We start from the raw sequence: 27,919 nt of genomic DNA, 5'->3' as shown, positions 1-27,919 counted from the left end.
TTAATCCCCATTTTCCAGATGAGGTAACTGAGGCCCAGAGAAGTGAAGTGACTTGCCCAAAGTCACACAGCTGACAATTGGCAGAGCTGGGATTTGAACCCATGACCTCTGACTCCAAAGCCCGGGCTCTTTCCACTGAGCCACGCCAAGCAGGGTTTTTTTAAGAGGTCTGGACCTCTGGACCAGCCCTGGGCTTCTGGCCCTGGTAGTCTGGCCCTGTGTGTCCAGCTGTGGGTGTCTGCCCCTGGGTGTCCAGCCCTGGATTTCTGGCCCTGGTTGTCTGGCCCTGCGCGTCCGGCTCTCTGGGTGTCTGATCCTGAGTGTCTGCCCCTGGGTGATGGACCCTGGTGTTGGATTCTGGGCAGCTGGAGGGTCTGGCCTTGGATGCCCAGCCCTGGGTGCCCGGCCCTGGACTCCTGGCCTTGGATTTCTGGCCCCGGTAGCCTGGCCTTGTGTGTCCAGCTCTGGGTGTCTGTCCCTGGGCGTCTGGCCCTGGGTTTCTTGTCCTGGCTTTCCAATCCTGGTTGTCTGGTTCTGTGTGTCCAGCTCTGGGTGTCTGGCCCTGTGAGTTTGGCCCTGGGAGTCCAGAGGTCCACCCCCTCCAGGAGTTGCAGAGGAAGCCCCCTAGGTCTGCTCTGGCCATGGACTCACTTGCGGCGGGGCTGGGGAAAGTCATCAGGGTTTTTTTAAAAAATATCCAAATTCAATTGTATTTATTGAGCACTTACTGTGTGCAGAGCACTTGGGAAGTCCAAGTTGGCAACATATAGAGACGGTCGCTACCCAACAGCGGGCTCACAGTCTAGAAGGGGGAGACAGAGAACAAAACAAAATATATTAACAAAATAAAATAAATAAAATAAATATGTACAAGTAAAATAAGTAATAGTGAATATGTACAAACATATATACATATATACAGGTGCTGTGGGGAGGGGAAGGAGGTAAGGCAGGGGGATGGGGGGAAGAGGAAGGAGGGGGCTCAGTCTGGGAAGGCCTCCTGGAGGAGGTGAGCTCTCAGTAGGGCTTTTCAAATGCCTTTCTCCTCTCCACTCCCACTCCGCCCCAAGTCTCTTCCCCTCTCTCCATAGCCCCTGGTGCTGCTTCCCTGGCCCTTCCTGCCCCCTCATAATAATAATAATAATTATGGCATTTGTTAAGCACTTACTATGTGCCGAGCACTGTTCTAAGCACTGGGGTAGATACAGGGTAATCAGATTGTCCTACGAGGGGCTCAAACTTTTAATCCCCATTTTACAGCTGAGGTAACTGAGGCACAGAGAAGTTAAGTGACTTGCCCAAGGTCACACAGCGGACAAGTGGCGGAGCTGGGATAAGAACCCACGTCCTCTGACTCCCAAGCCCGGGCTCTTTCCACTAAGCCACGCTGCTTCTCAGGGGAGGCTCCCCCACTCCTGCCAAGCGCTTAGTACAGTACTCTGCACACAGTAAGTGCTCAATGAATACGATTGATTGATTAATTGATTGCCAGATCCAGGAGGACTGGACCGGACTGACTTGTATCCAGACTTGGCCCCAGCGGCGACCCCAACCCACATGATTCATTCCTCTAACGCTAACCTTCTCATTGTACCTCAATCTCGTCTATCTCACTGCCGACCTCTCGCCCACATCCTACCTCTGGCCTGGAATGCCCTCCCTCCTCATTTCAGACAGATAATTGCTCTCCCCCACTTCAAAACCTTATTGAAGGCACACCTCCTCCAAGGAGCCTTCCCTAAGCCCTCCTCTTCTCTTCTCCCACTCCCTTCTGCACCACTCAGTCACTCAGTCATATTTATTGAGCGCTTACTGTGTGCAGAGCACTGTACTAAGCGCTTGAGAAGTACAAGTTGGCAATATAGAGACGGTCCCTACACAACAGCGGGCTCACAGTCTAGAAGTCACACTCACAGTCACACTCATACTTGCTCCTTCATTCATCCTCCCTCACATCCCCACAGTATACATATATATATACTGTGTACGTATATATTTTGAACGTATTTATTACTCTATTTATTTATTTTATTTGTACGTATTTATTCTATTTATTTTATTTTGTTAACATGTTTTGTTTTGTTCTCTGTCTCCCCCTTCTAGACTGTGAGCCCACTGTTGGGTAGGGACTGTCTCTATATGTTGCCAACTTGTACTTCCCAAGTGTTTAGTACAGTGCTCTGCACACAGTAAAAGCTCAATAAATACGATTGAATGAATGAATGAATGAATATACTATATATATCTGTTATTATTTATTTATAATAATAATGATGGCATTTATTAAGCACTTACTATGTGCAAAGCACTGTTCTAAGTGCTGGGGAGGTTACAAAGTGATCAGGTTGTCCCACGGGGGGCTCACAATCTTCATCCCCATTTTACAGATGAGGTAACTGAGGCACAGAGAAGTGAAGTGACTTGTCCAAAGTCACACAGCTGACAATTGGCAGAGCCAGGATTTGAACCCATGACCTCTGACTCCAAAGCCTTTGCTCTTTCCACTGAGCCACGCGGCTTCTCTTTAATATGTATATTAATGTCTGTCTCCCCCTCTAGACTGCAAACTCATTTCAGGCAGGAATGTGTCTGTTTGTTGTTATATTCTAACAGTCTTCTAGACTGTGAGCCCACTGTTGGGTAGGAACCGTCTCTATATGTTGCCAACTTGTACTTCCCAAGCACTTAGTACAGTGCACTGCACACAGTCAGCACTCGATAAATACGATTGAATGAATGAATGAATGCTTTGCACACAGTAAGTGTTCAATAAATATGATTGAATGACTGACTGACTGACTGACTGAATGAATGAATGAATGAATGAATGAAAGGAAGGAGTGTTTCCAACCTGGAAATCCGGCCCTTGCCGGGGGCCAGAGGGCCTGAGTTCCAGAGCTCCCTTCCCGCCTTGGAAGTCTCTATCCCGGGCCTAGCTGGAGCTGGGGCATCTCCTACAGCCCAGCCAGCCACCCGCCTGCATTGACCCAGTGCCCTGCTCCCCCCAGCAGAACCTTTGCAGAAGCTCCTTCGGAGGAAAAAGTCTTTGATGGACTGGGCCCTGAGGAAGAGCCTGCCTTCGCCCTCAGCCAGCCCGGCCACTGGCTCGCCCACCACGCCCCACAAGCTCTTCGGCCTGTCGCTGACGTCCATCTGCCCAAACGGAGCCCTGCCCAAGCCTATACTGGTGAGACTCCCCAGTGCCCAGCCACTGACCCTCCCTGACCGGCCTCAGGGTTGGGAAGGTGGGAGGTGGGGCCCAAGGGTCTGATCCCAATCGTGCCCCTGACCCTAAACTTTACATTTACTGAGAGCCATGGGGAAACAGTGGGACAACCTTGTGGAGGTCATGGGACGGAGGTTCGCCATCTCCCACTTTGAGCCGGATCACCCCGGCACCCCAGGACTCAATCGTACCTGTCTGCCCAAAGGATGCTTCAACCTGGCCCTGCAGCAGGACAGAGAGAGGCCCCACACTCCCTCAATTCCTGCTGCTGCCCCAGCCCCTCTGCTCCTCCCAGGGCTTGGGAGGCTTGGGAGGCTCCCAACTTGGGAGGCAGGAATGGGGGGCAGCCAGCTCCCTTTTCCCCCACCATCCAGTCTTCCCTCCAGGCCGGGTCTAGCTTCTCATCTGGGTTCGGGTAGATCTGGAGGCCCAGAGCTGTAAAGGGGGCTGGGAAAGATGGGCTTCTCCCCCTTCGTCACGGGATCATCCTGGGATCTCCTGGGTAATCCTCGCCTCCCGGCCCTGTTCCGTCCCTCGCCTGGCCTTGCCCGGCTCTCCCCCAGGACTTGCTATTGCTGCTGTACCAGCGGGGGCCCTCCACGCAGGGAATCTTCCGCCGCTCTGCCAACGCCAAATCCTGCAAGGAGCTGAAGGAGAAACTCAACTCGGGTGTCCGCATCCCACTGGGCGCTGAGTCCGTCCTACTGGCCGCGGCCCTCGTCACCGTAAGCACTCCCACGGACTCCGGCTGGCTTCGGGCTTGCAATGGGCTTCCTGGAGGGAGGCCCACTCCATGGGCTTTTGGACCAAGACACTCTCAGGTTGAGAGAGGTCATTTTATCTCCCCCCAAGTGCTTAGTACAGTGCCAGGAACATAGTAAGCATTTAAAGAATACCATAAAAAGATTGTCTCTGGGCCAGCATCATGTCCACTAACTCAGAAACCCCCGCAAACACCCAAACTGATTCCTGATGGGGGAGCCAGAAATGGTAAGCAGACATCCTCTTCTTGGGGCCCTGGGAAAAACCTAACCCTGCCCCACAACTCGGGGTTAGCAGCACTTAACCCCTCCTGCGTCAGTCAGTCATATTTATTGAGCACTTACTGTGTGCGGAGCACTGAACTAAGCACTTGGGAGAGTAGCAGCAGAGAAGCAGCGTGGCTCAGTGGAAAGAGTACGGGCTTTGGAGTCAGAGGTCATGGGTTCAAATCCCAGCTCTGCCAATTGTCAGCTGTGTGACCTTGGGCAAGTCACTTAACTTCTCTGTGCCTCAGTTACCTCATGTGTAAAATGGGGATTAAGACTGTGAGCCCCCCGTGGGACACCCTGATCACCTTGTAACCTCCCCAGCGCTTAGAACAGTGCTTTGCACACAGTAAGTGCTTAATAAATGCCATCATTACTATTACAATACAACAATAGACAGACACATTCCCTGCCCACAACGAGGTTACAGTCAAGAGGGGGAGATAGACATTAATAGAAATAAATAAATGACAGATATGTACATAAATGCCATGGGGCTGGGAGGGGGGGTGAATAAAGGAAGCCAGTCAGGGTGACACAGAAGGGAGAGGGAGAAGAGGAAAGGAGGGCATAGTCAGAGAAGGCCTCTACGAGGAGGAGTGATTTCAATAAGACTTTGAAGTGGGCCGAGAGTAATTGTCTGTCAGATATGAGGCAGCAAAGGGTCCTCTTCTGAAGCTGCCTGAAGTCCCCACCTGAGGTGGCCAGGGGTGCTTTGCACACAGCAAACACTCAATAAATACGATTGATTGATTGATAATTGATTGATACCATGGGCTTGGGAGGGATGCATGTTATGGGCTTGGGAGGCCGGCGTATGGGAGGGAGATGTCTTGTTGTGCTTTTCTCTCTTTCGATGTTTGAAACTTAGGGGTGCTCAGGAGCCAAGACCCCACCACTGACCAGACTGCTTTGCGTATATGTATTTAATTCAGGATTTTCTGCGAAATATACCTGACAGTGTTCTATCCTCAGACATGCACGGGCTATGGATGGAGGCGGTGGACACTGAAAACCGAGGGAGTAAGATCAAAGCAATCAAAAGGTGGGTTTCCCTGCTAGAACCCAGAGAGCATCAGTAGGGAAGGCTGGAGCCCAGTGGAGTACGGGAAAGTGGAGATGAGGGGCGGGAGTGGGACTGGAGAGAGACAGAGAGGAGGAGATGGAGAGAAACCAAAACGGAAAACCACAGAGACTGAGATAGAGACAGAGACGGAAGGAGAGTCATATAGAAAGAGAGACCGAAAAGGCGATTCAGAGAGACAGAAACCGAGAACCAGAGAGTGAGCGAGAGAGAGAGAGAGAGAGGACAGAAGTTAATAAATCATATTTATTGTCAGTCATTCGTATTTATTGAGCACGTACTGTGTGCAGAGCACACTGCACTAAGCTCTTGGTGGAGTACAATATAAGTTAGAGATAAAGATAGACAGAAACAGAGCCAGAGATAGACAATAAGAGACAAAAACTGAGCCAGAGAGCGAGTCCCAGATAGACAGAGAGATCAAAGTAGAGGCCAAGAGAGAGAGAAAAACAGAGCACCTGTGATAGAGATCAAACAGTCAGTCAATCCGTGTTATTTATTGAGTGCTTACCATGTGCAAAGCATTACACTAAATATCTGGGAAAGTACAGTTCAGTGGAGTTGGTTGACATTTATTCATTCATTCATTTGATCGTATTTATTGAGCGCTTACTGTGTGCAGAGCACTGTACTAAGCACTTGGGAAGTACAAGTTGGCAACATATAGAGACAGTCCCTACCCAAAAGCGGGCTCACAGACTAGAAGGGGGAGACAGACAACAAAACAAAACATATTAACAAAATAAAATAAATAGAATAAATATGTACAAATAAAATAAATAAATAGAGTAATAAAAATAGACAATGTCCTTGGGGCTGAGGATGGGGTGAATAAAGGGAGCAAATTCAATAAAGGGAGCAAGGACAATGCAGAAGGGAGTAGGAGAAGAGGAAATGAGGGATTAGTTGGGGAAGGCCACTTGGAGGAAATGTGATTTTAGTAAGGCTTGGAAGATGGGGAGAGTGATTGTCTGTTAGATATGAAGGAGGAAGGAGTTTCATCTGCCTAGAGATGAGACTTGAAGCTGTGGGAGCAAATGAATTCTCCGAGGCACTGGAGACTCAGAGCTGAGCCTTGACTAATTACCACAGTTAGAGGGTGGGAAGCATTGGCAGAGCCTATGAAAGAGACAGAGAACGAGTGGCCAGAGAGATAGGAGAACCACGAGAGGACAATGTCAGTGAAGCTGAGTTATATAGTGTTTCTAGGAGAAGGAGGCCATGTTTGAATGCAGCTGAGAGGTCAGGGAGGATTAGGATGGAGTCGAGATCATTGGATTTGGCAAGAAGGAGGTCATTAGTGACCTTTAAAAGGGGCTGTTTCCATGGAGTGAAGGGGACAGAAGCCAGATTACAGGAAGTTAAGGATTGGAGGAGAGGAAGTGGAGGAAGTGGGTGTAAACAATTCACTTGAGGAATTTGGAGAGGAATGGTAGGAGGGAGATCTGTAGGGGGTCAGCTGCTTTTTCCATCGAATTTGAGATGGGCAGTGTCAGCCTGGTGTCTAGTTTTCTGCCACTAGAGCAGAGGAAGTGTACCGTAGGGGTGATTTAGGGTTGTCTGTTGGTTGCGTGAGATCAGCAGAGGGACAGGGAAGCAAGGGAATTGAGTTCAGTTAAGACGGCAGTGTTGATTTGGGTGTCAAGAGAAGATAAGAGAGGTACGATGACCAGAAAATTGGATGGTGTCAAATGATTGAAGATTTCTGAAGAGGAACAGGAAAGATTTGCAGTGGGAAGAGGGTTTTTTGGGAGAGGAGGAAATTCAGGAGTTTGCAATCAGAGAGTGGAATTTCAGAACTGGTGAGGTTGGAGATTGTGGAGTGGCTACAGATGATCTGATCTGCGTCCAGGTTGGTGAGTGGGTGAGATGGCGTGGAGCTGGTCAGTGGAGTTGATGAATGAGATGAAACGGGCAATGGAAGGGGTGTTGGGAATGGTCACGGGGATGTTGAAATCCCCAAGGGTCACTCTAGGGTTGGAGAATGAGAGAAGAAGAGTGTGAAAGTTATCAGAAAGCTGGAGGGGGGGGGCGGGGGAGAGGGGAGCAGTAGATAACCCTATCTAGTAACTGCGGTGGATGATAGAATCGGATGATATGGGCTTCAGAGGAAGGGGAAGAGAGGGATGAGGGGGTGGGATTGTTTGAAAGACATATTGGGGGGCAAGAAGGAAGTCAACTTCTCCTTTCCCAGTGAGTCTTGGGAAGTGGAAGAAGGTGAGGTCCCCTCTAGAGAGAGCAGCAAGGGAGACAATGTCATCTAGGGAGAGCGAGGAGCACTGACTGTATCAGGAACAGGTCAAGGATGAAGGGAAGCTTTCCCATGATTGGGTGGGGGTTCCATAGGCCGCACTTGGCTGAGAGATAGTCCAAGAGCTATAGAAACAGAGTGCCAGAGACCAAAAGAGACAGAAATAGCTGGAGAGAGGCCGAGAGACCAAAACCGACAGAAACAGAGAGCCAATGAGAGAGATCGAGAGAGATAGAAACAGAGAGATAGACCAAAACAGAGAGAAACAGAGAACAAGAGAGATGAAGAGTCAGAAACAGAGAGATAGACCAAAATAGAGAGAAACAGAGAACAAGAGAGAGATGCAGAGTCAGAAACAGAGCGGAAGAGAAAGCCAGAGAAAAAGGCCAAAAGAGACAGAAACAGAGAGAGCGAGACCAAGAGAGATGGAAACAGAGAATGAGAGACTAAGAGAGATAGAAACAGAATGAGAGACCAAGAGAGATAGAAACAGAGAACCATGGAGAGACTGAGACAGAGACACAGAAAAAGAGAGAGGGCAAAACAAGAGAGATAGAAATAGAGAGAGTCCGAGAGAGGCAGAAACAGAGAATGAGAGAGACTAAGAGATACAGAAATGGAGAGCTGGGTAGAGAGACCAAGAGAGAGAGAAACAGAGAGCCATAGAGAGACCAAGAGAGACAGAGAGTAAGAGAGACAGAAATGGAGAGCTGGCTGAGGGGAAGGGGGACAAGAGATACAGAAATAGAGAACCAGAGGGAGAGTCTGAGAGAGGCAGAAACAGATGAGAGAGAGAATGAGAGAGACAAAGAGTAAGAAACAGATAGACCAAAACAGAGAAACAGAGAACAAGAGAGAGACGACGAGTCAGAAACAGAGCTGAAGAGAAAGTCAGAGAGAAAGGCCGAAAGAGACAGAAACAGAGAGAGAGAGACCAAGAGAGATGGTAACAGAGAATGAGAGACCAAGAGAGATAGAAACAGAGAACCATGGAGAGACTGAGAGACAGAGATACAGATAAAGAGAGAGGGCAAAACAAGAGAGATAGAAATAGAGTCCGAGAGAGGCAGAAACAGAGAATGAGAGAGACTAAGAGATAAAGAAATGGAGAGCTGGGGAGAGAGACCAAGAGAGAGAGAAACAGAGAGCCATAGAGAGACCAAGAGAGACAGAGAGAGAGTAAGAGAGACAGAAATGGAGAGCTGGCTGGGGGGAAGGGGGACAAGAGATACAGAAATAGAGAACCAGAGGGAGAGTCTGAGAGAGGCAGAAACAGATAATGAGAGAGAGAATGAGAGAGACAAAGAGTAAGAAACAGATAGACCAAAACAGAGAGAAACAGAGAACAAGAGAGATATGACGAGTCAGAAACAGAGCTAAAGAGAAGGCCAGAGAGAAAGGCCAAAAGAGACAGAAACAGAGGGAGAGACAAAGAGAGATGGTAACAGAGAATGAGAGACCAAGAGATATAGAAACAGAGAACCATGGAGAGACTAAGAAAGACAAAGATACAGAAAAAGAGAGAGGGCAGAACAAGAGAGATAGAAATAGAGTCCGAGAGAGGCAGAAACAGAGAATGAGAGAGACTAAGAGATACAGAAATGGAGAGCTGGGTAGAGAGACCAAGAGAGAGAGAAACAGAGAACCGTAGAGAGACCAAGAGAGACAGAGAGAGTGTAAGAGAGACAGAAATGGAGAGCTGGCTGGGGAGGAGGGGGACAAGAGATACAGAAATAGAGAGCCAGAAGGAGAGTCTGAGAGAGGCAGAAACAGAATGAGAGAGAGACTAAGAGAAACAGAAATGGAGAGCTGGGGAGTGTGACCAAGAGGGATAAGGAAAGAGAACTAGAGAGAGAGAGACAAACAGAGACATAAATAAAGAGCTGGGGAGAGGGACAAAGAAAGACAGAAACAGGAACTGGGGAGATGGATCAAGATAGGAAATGAAATAAAAAAAAACACCTTAGCCACTCTCCATTAGCTATCGGAGCACGGCAAGACTTCAAATCCATTAAACTTTGGTGCAAATCCAAAGCCGGGCTCTTGGCCACACAAACCCATGGCTTTCCTCTCCTCTCCAGATTCTGCTTTCTACTGGGGAACTCGGAGAGGGATCAAGAGAGAGAAGAACAGGGAACCAGAGAGAGAGAGAGAGACACCAAGAGAGACAGAAATAGAGAGCTGGGGAGAGGAACCAAGAGAGAAACAGAAGGCCAGAGAGAGACCAAAAAAAGAGATAGGAGGAGAGAGGAGGGCCCCTGCTGAGGCCACGAGAGGAAAGAGAGAAGCGGTGGAAGAGTAGCAAGGAGCCCCACAGCGGGATCTGGCTCAGATGGGCTCCTGTCTCATCATCAATCGTATTTATTGAGTGCTTACTGTGTGCAGAGCACTGTACTAAGCGCTTGGGAAGTACAAGTTGGTAACATATAGAGACAGTCCCTACCCAGCAGTGGGCTCACAGTCTCAGAGGGCTTCCGGCGGGTGGGTGCGGGACTGGGTGGGTTGCTGCCATGGAAGCCGACCCCGTTGGCCGGCTTCCCCCATGCCCCCTTTGTCGGGCCCCGTGTCCCCGCAGGCTGGTGGGCAAGCTCCCGGAAGCCAATCGCCTGCTGCTACGGCTCCTCTTCACGGTCCTGCGCCGCATCGAGGCCAACGCCGGCGAGAACCAGATGAACGCTCTCAACCTGGCTCTCTGTATTGCCCCCAACATGCTGTGGCCCCCCAGCCCGGCCTGCCCGCGGGAGGAGAGCAAATCCACCGGCAAGGTAACGCAGCCCTCCGGAGGTCAATCCGTCCAGCCCCCTGTGGCGGGAGGACCACACCCCTCCACACACTGCCTCATTCACTCAATCGTATTTATTCATTCAGTCGTATTTATTGAGCACTTACTGTGTGCAGAGCACTGTGCAAATAGGCAAGGTATAGAGGCGATCCCTTCCTATCAGTGGGCTCACAGTCTAGGAGGGGGAGACAGACAACAAAACAAAACAAGTCAACAGGTGTCAATACCACCAGTACCTACTGAGTGCAGAACACTTATTGAGTACCTACTGTGTGCAAAGCACTGTACTTAGTACGTGGGAGAGTACAATATAACAATAAACAGACACATCCCTGCCCGCAACGAGCGTATAGTCTAGAGGCCTCACAGACAGTCTCGGCCCTTGGGAAAGAGACTCCACCTCGCAGACTTTTCGACCGCCCACCAGTTGGGAAGTTCTTCCTGAACCTAGCCTCAGTCTCCCCGGCTGCACTGATTGATTGATTGATGATGGTATTTGTTAAGCGCTCACTATGTGTCAAGCACTGTTCTAAGCTCTGGAGTAGATACAAGATAATCAGGGACACAGGGACACAGTCCCTGTCTCACATGGGGCTCACAATTTCCCCAACCCTCTGCCACTTTCTGTATTGGCCTCTCAGAGACCGAAGCCATTTGAGGTTTCCTGCTCTGCCTTGCCTTCTCAACTCTAACCCTGAGGCCTTTTAGCTAAGAGAAGCAGCGTGGCTCAGTGGAAGGCGCCCGGGCTTGGGAGTCAGAGGTCATGGGTTCTAATCCCGGCTCCGCCACATGTCTGCTGTGTGACCTTGGGCAAGTCGCTTCACTTCTCTGGGCCTCAGTTCCCTCATCTGTAAAATGGGGATTAAAACTGTGACCCTACGTGGGACAACCTGATCGTGTTGTATCCTCCCCAGCGCTTAGAACAGTGCTTTGCACATAGTAAGCGCTTACCAAATGCCATCATTATTATTATTATTCTCTGACCCTCAGTGACCTCATCTGGAAAATGGGGATAATAATAATAATAATAATGGCATTTATTAAGCGCTTACTATACATTCATTCATTTATTCATTCAATCATGTTTATTGAGCGCTTACTGTGTGCAGAGCACTGTACTAAGCACTTGGGAAGCACATACTATGTGCAAAGCACTCTTCTAAGTGCTGGGGCGGTTACAAGGTGATCAGGTTGTCCCATGGGGGGCTCACAATCTTAATCCCCATTTTAATCCCACAGTGGATGAAGACTGTGAGCCCCCCGTGAGACAACCTGATCACCTCGTATCCCCCCCAGCACTTAGAACAGCGCTTTGCACAGAGTAAGCGCTTAACAAATGCCATCATTATTATTATTATTATTTTAGCTAGTTGTGCTGACTTTGGGCAAGTCACTTCACTTCTCTGGGCCTCAGTTACCTCATCTGTAAAATGGGGATGAAGACCGTGAGCCCCCCGTGGGACAACCTGATCACCTTGTAACCTCCCCAGCGCTTAGAACAGTGCACATAGTAAGCACTTAATCAATGCCATCATCATTATTCTTGTTATTAATGGGGCAAACACTGTGCTAAACGTGGGGGTGGATACCCCATGAGCAACCAGGACTCTGTGTAACCTAAGAGGTAGAGAGGGTAGGTTTTTTCTCCCCATTTAGGCTTGCTGCAATCTGTCCACGTGTCCTCTCTTCCTTGGTCTGGTCCCCCTGGCCTGTGCCAACCACCCCCTTCCCCTCACCGCCCCCGACCAGGGGTCTGTGCCCATCAGAGGTCTCTGTGCAGGAGAGGGCAGAGGACCGCGTGACAATCAGGGAGACGGGCATCTGTGGGTGGGTTCTGGGGTGGGATTAGCTCTCCCCTCACCCCCAACCCAAGCTCCCAGTAGGGAGAGGGGAGGGGAGGCGGAGGGACAAATTCTGGCAAATTCCCTGAAGCATGGAATCCTTAAAAAACACCCTGTGGCTTGGATTATCTGGTCATTCCAGGCTAAGACGACCCACTCCTCCGACACAGCTGGGAAGCACGGGACGAAGCGTAAGGGGGCAGAGGCTGAGTTATCTGAACGAGTGTGCGTAGACGCAGACTCTGACTTCAGGGCACGTAGGGTCCTGGAGTTGTTTAGTTTTCTGGTCGGTTTGCTCCGTGTTGACGGCCAGCCTGGACAACTGGGGTCTTGGAGTGGATTTTTCAACATGAATTTGAATTATGATGATGATGATGACCATTGTTATATTTTTAGGTGCTTACTATGTGCCAAGCACTGTTCTAAGTGCTGGGGTATATGCAAGTTAATCAGGGCAGAAACAGTCCCTGTCCCACATGAGTGCACAGTCTATCAATCAATCAGGCATATTTATTGAGCTGTTATTCTGTGCGTGGGTGACTATAATACAAACAGCATAGCCTAGTAGAAAGAGCCCAGTCCTGTGAGTCAGAAGGACATGGGTTCTAATCCCAGCTCTGCCACTTGTCGGCTGTGTGACCTTGGGCAAGTCACTTCAGTTCTCTGGACCTCAGTTACTTCATCTGAAAAATGGGGATTAAGACTGTGAGCCCTGGGTGGGACAGAGACTGTGTCCAATAATAATAATAATAATGATGGCATTTATTAAGCGCTTACTATGTGCAAAGCACTGTTCTAAGCGCTGGGGAGGTTACAAGGTGATCAGGTTGTCCCACGTGGGGCTCACAGTCTTAATCCCCATTTTACAGATGAGGTAACTGAGGCACAGAGAAGTCCAACCCCATTATCTTGTATCTACCCCAGTGCTTAGAATAGCGCCTGCCACAAAGTAAGTGCTTAACAAATACCATTATTATTATCATTATTACTTAGCATCATATGTTGCCAACTTGTACTTCGCAAGCGCTTAGTACAGTGCTCTGCACACAGTAAGTGCTCAATAAATATGATTGAATGAATGAATGTTATTATTATCATAATAATAATGATGGCATTTGTTAAGTGCTTACTATGTGCCAGGCACTGTTCTAAGTGCTGGGGAGGTTACAAGGTGATCAGGTTGTCCCACGAGGGGCTCACAGTCTTAATCTCCATTTTACACATGAGGGAACTGAGTCCCAGAGAAGTTAAGTGACTTGCCCAAACTCACACACTATTACTCTATTTACTTATTTTACTTGTGCATATCTATTCTACTTATTTTATTTTGTTAATATGTTTTGTTTTGTTCCCTGTCTCCCCCTTCTAGACTGTGAGCCCACTGTTGGGTAGGGACCGTCTCTATATGTTGCCAACTTGAACTTCCCAAGCACTTAGTACAGTGCTCGGCACACAGTAAGTGCTCAATAAATACGATTGATTGATTGATTGACATTTGGCGGAGCCGGGATTCAAACCCATGACCTCTGACTCCAAAGCCCGTGCTCTTTCCGCTGAGCCACGCTGCTAGGCACCTACCCTGCCCACCAGGAACTTACAGTCTAATAACAATGATAATAATGGTATTTGTTAAGCGCTTACTATGTTAAGTGATGGGGTAGATTCAAGGTTTCAAGCAAAAACTCCTCATTCTCGGCTTCAAGGCTGTCCATGCCCTCGCCCCCTCCTACCTCATCTCCCTTCTCTTCTTCTCCAGCCCAGCCCGCACCCTCCGCTCCTCTGCCGCTAACCTCCTCACCGGGCCTCGTTCTCGCCTGTCCCGCCATCGACCCCCGGCCCACGTCCTCCCCATGTCCCGGAATGCCCTCCCTCCGAACATCCGCCAAGCTAGCTCTCTTCCTCCCTTCAAAGCCCTACTGAGAGCTCGCATCGTCCAGCGTGGCTCAGTGGAAAGAGCCCGGGCTTGGGAGTTGGAGGTCGTGGGTTCTAATCCCAGCTCTGCCACTTGTCAGCTGTGTCACTTTGAGCAAGTCACTTCACTTCTCTTTGCCTCAGTTACCTCACCTGTAAAATGGGGATTAACACTGTGAGCCCCACGTGGGACAACCTGATTACTTTGTATCTACCCCAGCTTGGCACATAGTAAGCACTTAACAAATATCATCACCATCCTCCTGGAAGCTTTCCGTGACTGAGCCCCCCCTTTTTTCCTCTCCTCCTCCTCCTCCCCTCCTGATCGCCCCCCCACCCTTCCCCTCCCCACAGCATTTGTATATATTTGTACATATTTATTACTCTATTTATTTTATTTATACGTATTTACTTTATTTTATTAATGATGCGTATATAGCTATAATTCTATTTATTCTGATGGTATTGACACCTGTCTACTTGTTTTGTTTTGTTGTCTGTCTGCACTGTCAGCCTGTTATTGGGTAGGGACCATCTCTATTTGTTGCCAACTTGTACTTCCCAAGCGCTTAGTACAGTGCTCTGCACACAGTAAGTGCTCAATAAATACGATTGAATGAATGAATAAGCAGATAATCAGGTTGCCCCACGTGGGGCTCACATCTTAATCCCCATTTTACAGGTGAGGTAACTAAAGCACAGAGAAGTTAAGTGGCTTGCCCAAGATCACACAGCAGACAAGTGGCGGAGCCGGGATTAGAACCCACATCCTCCGACTCCCAAGCCCGTGCTCTGTGGGAGACATTACTAGAAATAAAATGAGAAGCAGCGTGGCTTAGTGGAAAGAGCCCGGGCTTTGGAGTCAGAGGTCATGGGTTCAAATCCCGGCTCTGCCGATTGTCAGCTGTGTGACTTTGGGCAAGTCACTTCACTTCTCTGTGCCTCAGCTACCTCATCTGTAAAATGGGGGTGAAGACTGTGAGCCCCCCATGGGACAACCTGATTACCTTGTAACCTCCCCAGCGCTTAGAACAGTGCTTTGCACATAGTAAGCGCTTAATAAATGCCATTATTATTATTATTATTATTATTATTATTATTATTATTATTATTATTAAAGAGTACAGGCTTTGGAGTCAGAGGTCATAGGTTCAAATCCTGGCTCTGCCAATTGTCAGCTGTGTGACTTTGGGCAAGTCACTTCACTTCTCTGTGCCTCCGCTACCTCATCTGTAAAATGGAGGTGAAGACTGTGAGCCCCCCGTGGGACAACCTGATCACCTTGTAACCTCCCCAGCGCTTAGAACAGTGCTTTGCACATAGTAAGCGCTTAATAAATGTCATCATTATTATTATTATTATAAATAAATGTGGGTAGTTAGATAAATGCTGAGGCGGGTGAGGGAGGGGTGAATAAAGGGGGAAAATTCAATTGCAGGAGCAATGCAGAAGGGATTGGGAGAAGAGGAAAGGGGGGCTTAGTCAGGGAAGGCCCCTTGGAGAAAAGATGGACCTTCAATAAGGCTTTGAAGGTGGGGACAGTGATCATCTGTTCATTCATTCATTCAATCGTATTTATTGAGCGCTTACTGTGTGCAGAGCACTGTCCTAAGCGCTTGGGAAGTACAAGTTGGCAACATATGAAGAGGGAAGGGTTTCTAGGCCAGCGGCAGGATGCGGGCGAGAGGTCAGCAGTGAGATGGATAAAACTGAATTATAGTGAGTAGGTTGGCAGGTAGGAGGGGGCAAGTAATCGAGTTCTTTTTAACCAACATTAAGGAGTTAGGAGTTTCTGTTTGATGCAGAGGTGGATGGGCAATCGCTGGGGGTTCTTGAGGGGTGGGAATAGTTTTGTAGAAAAACAATCCAGGCAGTGGAGTGGAGTATGGACTGTAAATTTGTTATAGGCACTGAATGTGTCTGTTGTATTGTACCCTCCCAAACACTTAATACAGTGCTCCGCACACAGTAAGCATTCAATAAATGCAACTGACTGACTTGACTGACTGATCCCCCTTCTAGACTGTGAGTCCGTTGTTGGGTAGAGATTGTCTCTATTTGGTGCTGAATTCCCAAGTGCTTAGCACAGTGCTCTGCACACAGCAAGCGTTCAATAAGTACGAATGAATGAATGAATGAATGAGAAACAGGAGTCAGGGAGCTCAACAAGGAGGCTGATGCTGATAATAATAATAATAATAATAATTTTGGTATTTGTTAAGCGCATACTATGTGCCAAGCACTGTTCTAAGTGCTGGGGGTTTACAGGTGATCAGGTTGTCCCACATGGGGCTCACAGTCTTAATCCCCATTTTCCAGATGAGGTACCTGAGGCCCAGAGAAGTGAAGTGACTTGCCCAAAGTCACACAGCTGTCAAGTGGCAGAGCCGGGATCAGAACCCATGACCTCTGACTCCCAAGCGCGGGTTCTTTCCGCTGAGCCACGCATGATAGCAGTTTGGATGGTAGCAGTCAGGGTAAGCCGGAGGCAGGTATTTTATCCCCATTTTACAGATGAAAAAAATAAGGCCCAGAGAAGTCAAGCGACTTGCCCAAGGCCTCACAGCAGTCATGTAGTGGTGCCGTAATTTGAACCCAGGTCCTCTGATTCCCAGGTCTGGCCTTCTCCACTAGGCCATGCTGTTATGCTCCTTTCTTTTTCGGCTTTTGCGAAGCACTTACTACGTGCCAGGCACTGTACTGAGCACTGGGGTAGATACAAGATAATCAGGTCGGACACTGTCCATGCCCCACATGGGGCTCACGGTCTTAATCCCCGCTTTACAGATGAGGTAACTGAGGCACAAAGAAGTGAATTGATTTGCCCAAGATCATCCAGCAGACAAGTGGTGGAGCTGGGATTAGAACCCAGGCCCTTCTCACTCCCTGGACCTTTTATTCTATTTTATTAGGCGACACTGCTTTTCCACATTCTGTCGCTAAATGTTTTCGCCTCCTTTTTCCCAGGCTGGGAAAACCACCCAGCCCCATCTCCAGTCCGAAGAGGCCAGCCCTCTCCTGGCCCTAATCCGGCTTGGGCCAGTGGGCCTGAGAGGCCACGGTCCGTCTCTCCAAGCAGCCAGCCGGTCCTCTTCGATCCCACCGGACTTCCGGGAGATTCCCGAGTGTTTCTTCCCCCCAACCCGTGAGATCAACAGAATTCACTGATGATCATGCAGAGCATGATGATGATGATGATGATGATGACAATAGCATTATAATTCCTGCTCTGCCATACGTCTGCTGTGTGACCTTAGGCAAGTCACTTAACTTCTCTGGCTCTGTTACCTCATCTGTAAAATGGGAGTGAGGACTGTGAGCCCCACGTGGGACAACCTGATTGCCTTGTATCTCCCCCAGCGCTTGGAACAGTGCTTGGCACATAGTAAGCGCTTAACAAATGCCATCATTATTAATAAAAATGGTATTTGTTAGGCACATACTGTGTGCCAAGCACTGTTCTAAGCGCTGGTGGCACATAGTAAGCACTCAACAAATGCCATCATTATTAATAATGATGATGGCATTTAAGCGCTTACTATGTGTATATACCTGTATATATATACAGGTATATACACATAGTAAGCGCTTAAATATATATATATATATTTGATATATATTATATATTATATTATATATATTAAATATATTTTAATATATTATATATGTGTATATATATATATATATATACAGGTATATACACATAGTAAGCACTTAAATATATATATATATTTGATATATATTATATATATTATATTATATATATATATTAAATATATTTTAATATATTATATATGTTTGTACATATTTATTACTCTATTTATTTTACTTGTACATATTTATTCTATTTATTTTATTTTGTTAATATGTTTTGTTTTGTTGTCTGTCTCCCCCTTCTAGACTGTGAGCCTGCAGTTGGGTAGGGACCGTCTCTATATGTTGCCAACTTGGACTTCCCAAGCGCTTAGTACGGTGCTCTGCACACAGTAAGCGCTCAATATATACGATTGAATGAATGAATTTATTAAGCGCTTACTATGTGCAAAGCACTGTTCTAAGCACTGGGGAGGTTACAAGGCAATCAGGTTGTCCCACGGGGGGCTCACAGTCTTCATCCCCATTTTACAGATGAGGTAACTGGGGCCCAGAGAAGTTAAGTAACTTGCCCAAAGTCACACAGCTGACAATTGGCGGAGTTGGGATTTGAACCCATGACCTCTGACTCCAAAGCCCGGGCTCTTTCCACTGAGCCATGCTGCTTCTCTAGCATGGTACTCAATGCTCAGGAGAGCACATTAGAATTAGTAGACATAATCCCTGCCTTCAAGGAGCTTACAATCTAGTGGTGGGGACAGAAACTAAAATAATTTACAGATCCAAGGGAGAAGGAAAATAGAGCAGGGAGAAGACTTGCATGTTTGGAGAAGCAGCGTGGCTCAGTGGGTAGAACACGGGTTTGAGAGTCGGAAGGTCATGGGTTCTAATCCTGGCTCCACCACTTATCTGCTGTGTGACACTGGACAAGTCACTTAACTTCTCTGGTGTGGTACTTGTTAAGCGCTTACTCTGTACCAAGCACTGTTCTAAGCATTGGGGCAGAGACAAGATAGTCAAGTCATGTGTTGCCAACTTGTACTTCCCAAGCACTTAGTAACGATGACATTTAACGATGACATTTATTAAGCGCTTACTATGTGCAAAGCACTGTTCTAAGCACTGGGGAGGTTACGAGTTGATCAGGTTGTCCCATGGGGGGCTCACAGTCTTCACCCCCATTTTACAGATGAGGTAACTGAGGCTCAGAGAAGTGAAGTAACTTGCCCAAAGTCACACAGCTGACAAGTGGTGGAGCCGGGATTTGAACCCATGTCCTCTGACTCCAAAACCCGTGCTCTTTCCACTTAGCCACGCTGCTTCTCTAGTACAGTGCTCTGCACACAGTAAGCGCTCAATAAATACGATTGAATGAATGAAAAAATGCGATTGAATGAATGAAGTTGGAAACAGTCCACAGAGGACTCGCACTTTTCCGCCCCATTTTACAGATGAGGTAACCGAAGCCCAGAGAAGCATAGCGACTTGCCCAAAGTCACACGGCAGACGTGTGGTGGAGCCGGGATTAGAACCCAGGTCCTCCTGATTCCCGGGCCCGTGCTCTATCCACTGAGCCACGCCGCTTCTCGTGAGCACTTCCAGAATCCCGGAAATGACCCTGGAGGGGTGGAAAGGCCCGAACTAACTTGCGACCAGGTTAAATGGTCAAGACCTACGGAAGAGTTGGGCACTTTACTTGCAAACATCGCCTTTTTGCGACAGGAGCAATGAGAGGGTCCTTGGTGGTGGTAGGGGAAGATGAGAAAGTAATGGGGGAAAGTCTTCCCGGAGGAGCTGCAATTGAAGAAAGGCAATTATAGGTGGGGAGAGTTGTGATCTAGTAGATGAATTTGGGGAGGAGTTCCCAGGAGATAAGAATATGAGCAAAAGGACAGAGGTGGGAGAGAGGAGAATGAGGAGCTGTGAGTGAGTTGTTTTGAGAGGAGCAAAGAATGCAAGCTGGGATGAAGAAATAATAAATATAATGGTATTTGTCAAGTATTTACTACGTGCCAAGCACTGTACTAATCACTGGGCAGATACAAGATATTCAGGTCGGACACAGTCTAAGTGGGAGGGTGAATGGCTCTCTTCCTCCCTTCAAGGCCCTACTGAGAGCTCACCTCCTCCAGGAGGCCTTCCCAGACTGAGCCCCTTCCTTCCTCTCCCCCTCGTCCCCCTCTCCATCCCCCTCATCTTACCTCCTTCCCTTCCCCACAGCACCTGTATATATGTATATATGCTTGTACATATTTATTACTCTATTTATTTATTTTACTTGTACATATCTATTCTATTTATTTTATTTTGTTAATAAGTTTGGTTTTGTATATATGTTTGTACATATTACTCTATTTATTAATTTTACTTGTACATAGCTATTCTATTTATTTTATTTTGTTAACATGTTTGGTTTTGTTCTCTGTCTCCCCCTTCTAGACTGTGAGCCCACTGTTGGGTAGGGACTATCTCTATGTGTTGCCAACTTGTACTTCCCAAGCACTTAGTACAGTGCTCTGCACACAGTAAGCGCTCAATAAATACAATTGATTGATTGATTGAATGGGTCTTCAATCCCATTTTACATATGAGGAAACTGAGGCCCAGAGGCGCGAAAGGACTTGTTCGAGGTAACAAAGCAGGCAGAGCCAGGATTAGAACCCAGCCCCTCCCACTCCCAGGCACGATGCTTCCCTGTAGGATCTAGAAAGGGTTTTTCAGCGTGGGGAGATGAGCATGGTTGAAAATGGAGGGGATGTAGCGTGGCTCAGTGGAAAGAGCCCGGACATGGGAGTCAGAGTTCGGGGTTCAAATCCCAGCTCCGCCCCTTGTCAGCTGTGTGACTTTGGGCAAGTCACTTAACTTCTCTGGACCTCAGTTACCTCATCTGTAAAATGGGGATTGAGACTGTGAGCCCCCCGTGGGACAACCCGATCACCTTGTATCCTCCCCAGCGCTTAGAACAGTGCTTTGCACATAGTAAGCGCTTAACAAATGCCATTATTATTATTATGTAGCCAACAGAGAGAGTGAGCAGCTAGGTAGGGAAGCAGAGTAGATTTGAGTGTTTCAAGAGATGATGGGGATTGGGTGGAGGAGATGGATTTTGAAATGGAGAAAGCTCTCCTGAGCGGCAACCAGGAAGGATGCAGGAAAGGATGTAGGGGAGGGAGGTCACGGAGAAACTGGGTAACTCATGCCTGATGGCCTCAATTTTATCAACAAAACTAATGTCGAGGTCTTCGGGGCAAGATTGGGAGCCGCTGGGAGCTTCAGGAAGGAGCTGAAGGGCAGGAATGGTTGGTGGGGGCCATGAGCCGGGGAAAGGAGAGTCCGTGAAGGAGGAAAAGTTGCTGGGTGGAAGAGAGGACAGTGTTGCACTCCACCGATGGCATCTTGCAGAGAGAGCACAGGCACGGAGAAAGCAAACTACGCAGTCCCATAGATAATGGGCCCTGGGCACAAAGCAAGCGCTTAGCAAATATTACCGTTGCTGTTGTTGTTATGGTTATTAGAAGTGCTTAGTATGTGCCAAGCACTGTTCTAAGCGCTGGAGTAGATACAAGGTCATCAGGTTGTCCCACGTGGGGCTCCCAGTATTAATCCCTATTTGACAGGTGAGGGAACTGAGGCACAGAGAAGTTAAGTGACTTGCCCAAAGTCACACAGCAGATAAGTGGCGGAGCTGGGATTAGAACCCACGAGCCCCCTCCTTCCTCTCCCCCTCCTCCCCCTCACCTTACCTCCTTCCCCTCCCCGCAGCACCTGTATATATGTATATATGTTTGTACATGTTTATTACTCTATTTTACTTGTCCATATTTATTCTATTTATTTAATTTTGTTAATATGTTTTGTTTTGTTCTCTGTCTCCCCCTTCTAGACTGTGAGCCCACTGTTGGGTAGGGCAGTCTCTATATGTTGCCGACTTGTACTTCCCAAGCGCTTAGTACAGTGCTGTGCACACAGTAAGTGCTCAATATGATTGAATGAATGAATGAATGAATGAAAGTAATAATAATTAGTATTCCCCCCGCCTTACCTCATTCCCCTCCCCACAGCACCTGTATATATGTATATATGTTTGTACATATCTATTACTCTATTTTATTTGTACATATTTATTTTATTTTGTTAATATGTTTTGTTTTGTTCTCTGTCTCCCCCTTCTATACTGTGAGCCCATTGTTGGGTAGGGACCATCTCTATATGTTGCCAACTTGGACTTCCCAAGCGCTTAGTACAGTGCTGTGCACACAGTAAGCACTCAATAAATACGATTGAATGAATGAATTAGTATTATTATTCAGCATGGCTTAGTGGAAGGGCCCAGGACTGGGAATCAGAGGACCTGGGTTCTAATCTCAGCTCTGCCACATTGTGTGGCCCTGGGCAAGTCACTTAACTTCTCTGTGTCTCAGTTCCCTCATCTGCAAAATGGGAATTCAATATCTGCTCTCCCTCTTACTTAGACTTTGAACCCCCGTGATATCTGATTATTCATACATTCATTCATTCAATCGTATTTATTGAGCGCTTATTTTGTGCAGAGCACTGTACTAAGTGCTTGGGAAGTAGCGTGGCTCAGTGGAAAGAGCCCGGGCTTTGGAGTCAGAGGTCATGGGTTCAAATCCCGGCTCTGCCAATTGTCAGCTGTGTGACTTTGGGCAAGGTCACTTCACTTCTCTGGGCCTCAGTTACCTCATCTGTAAAATGGGGATTAAGACTGTGAGCCCCCTGTAAGACAACCTGATCACCTTATAACCTCCCCAGCGCTTAGAACAGTGCTTTGCACATTATTTTATTTTGTTAATATGTTTTGTTTTGTTCTCTGTCTCCCCCTTCTAGACTGTGAGCCCACTGTTGGGTAGGGACTGTCTCTATATGTTGCCAACTTGTACTTCCCAAGCGCTTAATACAGTGCTCTGCACACAGTAAGCGCTCAATAAATACGATTGATTGATTGATTGATTGATTGATTTGCACATTATTTTATTTTGTTAATATGTTTTGTTTTGTTCTCTGTCTCCCCCTTCTAGACTGTGAGCCCACTGTTGGGTAGGGACCATCTCTAGATGTTGCCAACTTGTACTTCCCAAGCGCTTAGTACAGTGCTCTGCACACAGTAAGCACTCAATAAACACGATTGAATGAATGAATGAATGAATAAATGCCATTATTATTATTATTATTGGGAAGTTCCACTCAGCAACAGAGACAATCCTTGCTCACAGCAGGCTCACAGTCTAGAAGGGGGGAGACAGACATCAAAACAAGTAAACAGGCATCAGTAGCATCATTATAAATAAAAAGAATCATAGATCTATTACACATCATAAAAAAATATAAATAGAATTATAATTATAAATCTGTACACGTGCTGTGGGGCAGGGAGGGGGGGTAGAGCCTTTGCTTTGGGGTGATAGGGAGGGGAGGGGAGCAGAGGAAAAGGGGGTTTTAGTCTGGGAAGGCCTCCTGGAGGAGGTGAGCTTTCAGTAGGGCTTTGAAGGGGGGAAATGTGCTAGTTTGGCGGATGTGAGGAGGGAGGGAATTCCAGGCCAGAGTTAGGATGTGGGCTGGGGGTCGACAGCGGGACAGGCGAGAACGAGGCCCAGTGAGGAGGTTAGCGGCGGCAGAGGAGTGGAGGGTGCGGGGTGGGCTGTAGAAGGAGAGAAGGGAGGTGAGGTAGGAGGGGGCGAGGGGATGGACAGCCTTGAAGCTGAGGGTGAGGAGTTTTTGCTTGATTATCCTGTATCTCTACCCCCCCAGCACCCCCACAGTGCTTAGTAAAGTGCTTGGCATATAGTAAGCACTTAAAAATCGCATTTTGATTATATTATTGGTATTATTGTTGTTATTATTATTGTTCTGGATATCATTATTATTTCATCCTGGGGGTTGGTGAGGCAAGAGCTATCAAGATCGAGAGAGAAGTGGCGTGGCTCAGTGGAAAGAGGGAGTCAGAGGTCATGGGTTCGAATCCCGGCTCTGCCGCTTGTCAGCTGTGTGACCTTGGGCAAGCCACTTCACTTCTCTGTGCCTCAGTGACCTCATCTGTAAAATGGGGATTAAGACTGTGAGCCCCCCGTGGGACAACCTGATAATAATAATAATAATAATAATAATAATGGTATTTGTTAAGTGCTTATTATGTGCCAAGCACTGTTCTAAGCGCTGGGGGGGAGGATACAAGGTGATCAGGTTCACCTGATCCTGATCTAAGCGCACTTGATCTAAGCACACACCCCCAGCGCTTAGAACAGTGCTTGGCACATAGTAAGTGCTTAACAAATACCATCATTATCATTATCATTATCAAGGGACAGAGAAGTGATGGAGTTGAGCTTGTCAGAGAGGGTGGAGTTGAGGTTCAAGGGAGGAGGTAGACTGTAAGCACCTCATGGGCAGGGATTGCAGCTATGAATTCCGTTGTATTGTACTTTCCCAAGTGTTTATAGTACGGTGCTCGGCACACAGTAAGTGCTCAATAAATACCATTGATTGAGGAAAATCAGAGAGCCCCGGTTGGGGCATGACGGGCATGGGTGAGGTGGAGGGATCTAGAGCCCAGAGATCTCCGTGCAGGGAGAGAACAGGTTTGTGGGGAGATGGGGAGGGGCTGAGACCGCAGGTTGAACGATTCTGGTCAGAGAGCAAACGTTCAGGGTTGTTGAGGTGGGAAACGGCCCGGTGCCCGGGGGTGCCCAGGGCTGCCAGGGGGTGCCCGGGGGCTGATGAGAGCTGGTAGGGTCAGGGTTGCTGTGTGGGAGGAGTGGGGTGGGGCAGATGCCCACTATCCAGTGACCCTGGTGCCGCTTCCCCCTCAGGTGGCCCTTCTGGTGCAGCTGCTGATTGAAAATGCGGTGGAGATCTTCGGGGATGATGGCACGTCTCTGTTCCAGCGGGCCGCCGAGGAGCGCTCTGCCAGCCTGGACCACGTACTGGGTAAGATGGCCACTTTGGCCACCCCCCTTTTCTCCTCTTTCCCCATTAAATCTGCCCCCCTTTTCTCCTCTTTCCCTGTTACATCTGTCCTGAGGTTGCACAAGGGGGCCTATGCTAAGCACTGGGGCCCCTGTTACAGAACAGAGCCTCTGTCCTGGTGGGAGGAGTCTGGAGGTCAGAAGGACTCGGGTTCTAGTCCTAGCTCCGCCACTTGTCTGCTGGGTGTCCTTGGGCAAGTCACTTCACTTCTCTGGGCCTCAGTTACCTCATCTGGAAAATAGGGATTGAGATTGTGAGCCCCACAGGGGACAGGGACTGTGTCCAACCCGATTCGCTTAGTATAGAGCCTGGCGCATAGTAAGCGCTTAACAAATACCACAATTACTATTATTAATTATTATCCTGCCCTCAAGAAAATCCCAGGACAACTGCTCCCCAGCCTCCGGGATGGGACCAACCACCCAGAGTACAGGCAGAACCACTTTCATTTAAGGTAGCCAGAGGGGAGACATGCGAACAGCAATACACTAAAAAGAAAGATGTCTCTATCAGTGTCAGAAATGCAGTTTTGTGTGTCTCCAAAGAAGCCTAGCTGAAAAGCAGCGTGGCTTAGTGGAAAGAGCACGGGCTTGGAAGTCAGAGGTTGTGAGTTCTAGACTGTGAGCCCGCCGTTGGGTAGGGACCTTCTCTATATGTTGCCAACTTGTACTTCCCAAGCGCTTAGTCCAGTGCTCTGCACACAGTAAGCGCTCAATAAATATGATTGAATGAATGAATGAATGAGTTCTAATCCCGGCTCTGCCACTTGTCTGCTGTGTGACTTTGAGCAAGCCACTTAACTTCTCTGGGCCCCAGTTACCTCATCTGGAAAATGGGGATTAAGACTTTGAGCCCCAACGTGGGACAACCTGATTAGCCCAGCACTTAGAACAGTGCTTGGCACACAGTAAGCGCTTAACAAATACCATCATCCGTTAATCTTTTTAAATTACTCTCCATCAGCTTGCCCAAGTCTAGGCAGTTTGGTCCATCTTTAGCAAAGCATCATTTAGGCTGAGAGAGTCATGAAGTAAGGGTGTCTCAAAATGCGGTGGCTACTGGTAACGAAAACACAACTGGGGACTCTTTTGCACAAAATCCCCAGTATATACGGGCTCCCCGTGGCCTAGGATACTCGAGGAAATTGAATGTCAGACTGGGGTTGACACTGGGCCCGAGAGGGGGGCTCTATAAGTTGGAGGACCCCGGACGGAGATCTCCCTGGGTACCACCCGATCACCCTCACCCGTCATTTTTCCCTCTACACTTGGGCCCCTGGGCTAAAGGTCAGTTGTATGCACTGCATGATTAGGTGTGGGGTTTCTCTCAGACTCATTGTATATTCATTTCGTCACTCTGTGCTGTGTCTGTCCCGACTGTCAGCTCCTTGCGGGCATGAAGTGTGCTTTCTCTTACCCTGTCTCTCCCCTGGTACCCAGTTCAGAGTACAAGTGTGTGTTTGTTTGGGTAGTGTGTAGCTTTCTGCCCACCAGAATGGTAGCCCCTTGAGGAAAGGGACCTCATCGGCATTGCCCTCTGGCCCTTTCCCCCAATGTTTGGTATAGGGCTCTGCAACAAGTGGATGCTCAGTACATAGCCTGTGCTCAGCAGAACCCGTGTCCACTAAAGAAACAAAAAATCCTCAAACTCTAGACCCCCACCCACTGATGGAACTGTTCTTGGTGGTTTCTTCCACCGTGCATGAACACAAGATGACATCCATCTTGTTTCACCCCCTCCAGAAGTTGGTTTGATTGACAGCTGCTGTCTAGGGGTGCTGGGAGTTTCATGCTGCTCCCGTAACCCTCTGTCCGGCTGCCCGGACTCTGGGAATGGCCCCCAGGCTGCCAAGGCAGCGGTGGGGATGGGGACTTGTACGTCCCAAGCGCTTAGTACAGTGCTCTGCACACAGTAAGCGCTCAATAAATACAATTGAATGAATGAATGAGTGGGACAGGAGGGGCAGGAGAACAATCTCAAACACTCAGTTGCCCACCAGGTTGTTAGGCTGATGTCAGGGTTCCCGGGGTCAGACCCCGGAGCTAAGACTAATCCCTCCCTGATCAGCAGAGGCCATTTACATCCTGGCGCCTAATGTCCAGTCTTAATTCGGCCTCCCAGCCAATGCTGGAGTAACGCAGGTGCTTCAGGGGCTGCGGCCTTGGGTTCTGGACTAGTGGGCCCTGATCCACAGCCCAGAGCAGCACGACCCCCGGACAGTAATCTCGTGACTCCTGACCCTAGAAAGATGGGTGCCACTTGGGACATTCCAAGTAGGAACCCATACTTGACCTCACTAAAATGGCTGCCGCTCACGCCCGATGCCGTCTCTATATGTTGCCAACTTGTACTTCCCAAGCGCTTAGTACAGTGCTCTGCACACAGTAAGCGCTCAATAAATACGATTGAATGAATGAACGATGCCAGAGGAGGTGGGACAGCCCGCTCCTCCTCCCTCCCCATCCCTCCGATGCTGCCATCTTTCATTTCACCAGCAATTCTCGGTTCCCAGGGGAGAAAGGGGGTGCAGGGGGGTGGACTTTGAAGAGAAGGGGTCGGGTTGGGCGGAGGAGAGGGGAGGGAGACACTGGCTCAGCCCCAGCTGGGGGCGGGCAGCTGATGGAGGCTGAAGGAGACTGCGTGAGGCTGAGAGGACTGCGTTGAGTGGAGTGACTTTGGCGTAGGCACAGGATCAAGTTGAAGCCGTGGAAGTGGCCCCGAAGACATTATATACAGCGTGAAATAATGACATCTCTTTTTTATGGTATTTGTTTAGCTCTTAATCCGTGCCGTGCACTGTACTAAGCGCTGAGACAGATACAAGTTAATCAGGTTGGACACAGTCCGTTACCACATGGGACTCACAGTCTTAATCCGCATTTTACAGATGAGGTAACTGAAGCACAGAGAAGTCAAGTGACTCGCCCAAGTTCTCACAGCAGGAAAGTGGTAGAGCTAGGATCAGACCCCAGGTCCGTCTGATTTCCAGATCTGTGGTCTATCCATTAGGCCACACGTTACTCTGGGGTCTCGAAAAATCGATTAGCCTTAGGGCCCACCGGAGGCCTAATCTGAGCCGTCGCTAAAACCAATGACATCTTTTTTTTTGTGGGGGGTACCTGTTCATAGCTTACTAAGACAAGCAGCGTGGCTCGGTGGAAAGAGCACGGGCTTGGGCATCAGAGGTCATGGGTTTTAATCCCGGCTCCCCCACATGT

At 48.4% G+C, this 27,919-nt stretch overlaps 1 protein-coding gene across 3 annotated transcripts in view; it reads left to right on the top strand.

Moving 5' to 3' along the window:
• The window catches only part of LOC119930093 (rho GTPase-activating protein 20-like), an 89,395-nt gene that overhangs the window by 59,194 nt on the left and 2,282 nt on the right, over window positions 1-27,919 (top strand). For 2 of the 3 annotated variants that reach the window (XM_038748552.1, XM_038748551.1), the window contains exons 10-14: window positions 3,009-3,187; window positions 3,790-3,951; window positions 5,190-5,299; window positions 10,165-10,354; window positions 24,545-24,662. In XM_038748552.1, the coding sequence (XP_038604480.1) occupies window positions 3,009-3,187; window positions 3,790-3,951; window positions 5,190-5,299; window positions 10,165-10,354; window positions 24,545-24,662 (759 nt within the window). The remainder of the gene's footprint in view (window positions 1-3,008; window positions 3,188-3,789; window positions 3,952-5,189; window positions 5,300-10,164; window positions 10,355-24,544; window positions 24,663-27,919) is intronic. The other variant, XM_038748553.1, reaches the window with a different exon arrangement.

This window comes from Tachyglossus aculeatus, chromosome 6 (genome assembly GCF_015852505.1).
Source record: "Tachyglossus aculeatus isolate mTacAcu1 chromosome 6, mTacAcu1.pri, whole genome shotgun sequence".
In the NCBI taxonomy this organism is placed as follows: domain Eukaryota; kingdom Metazoa; phylum Chordata; class Mammalia; order Monotremata; family Tachyglossidae; genus Tachyglossus; species Tachyglossus aculeatus.
Note: the sequence above shows the minus strand (reverse complement) of the source record. Positions and strands in the feature narration are given on the sequence as shown.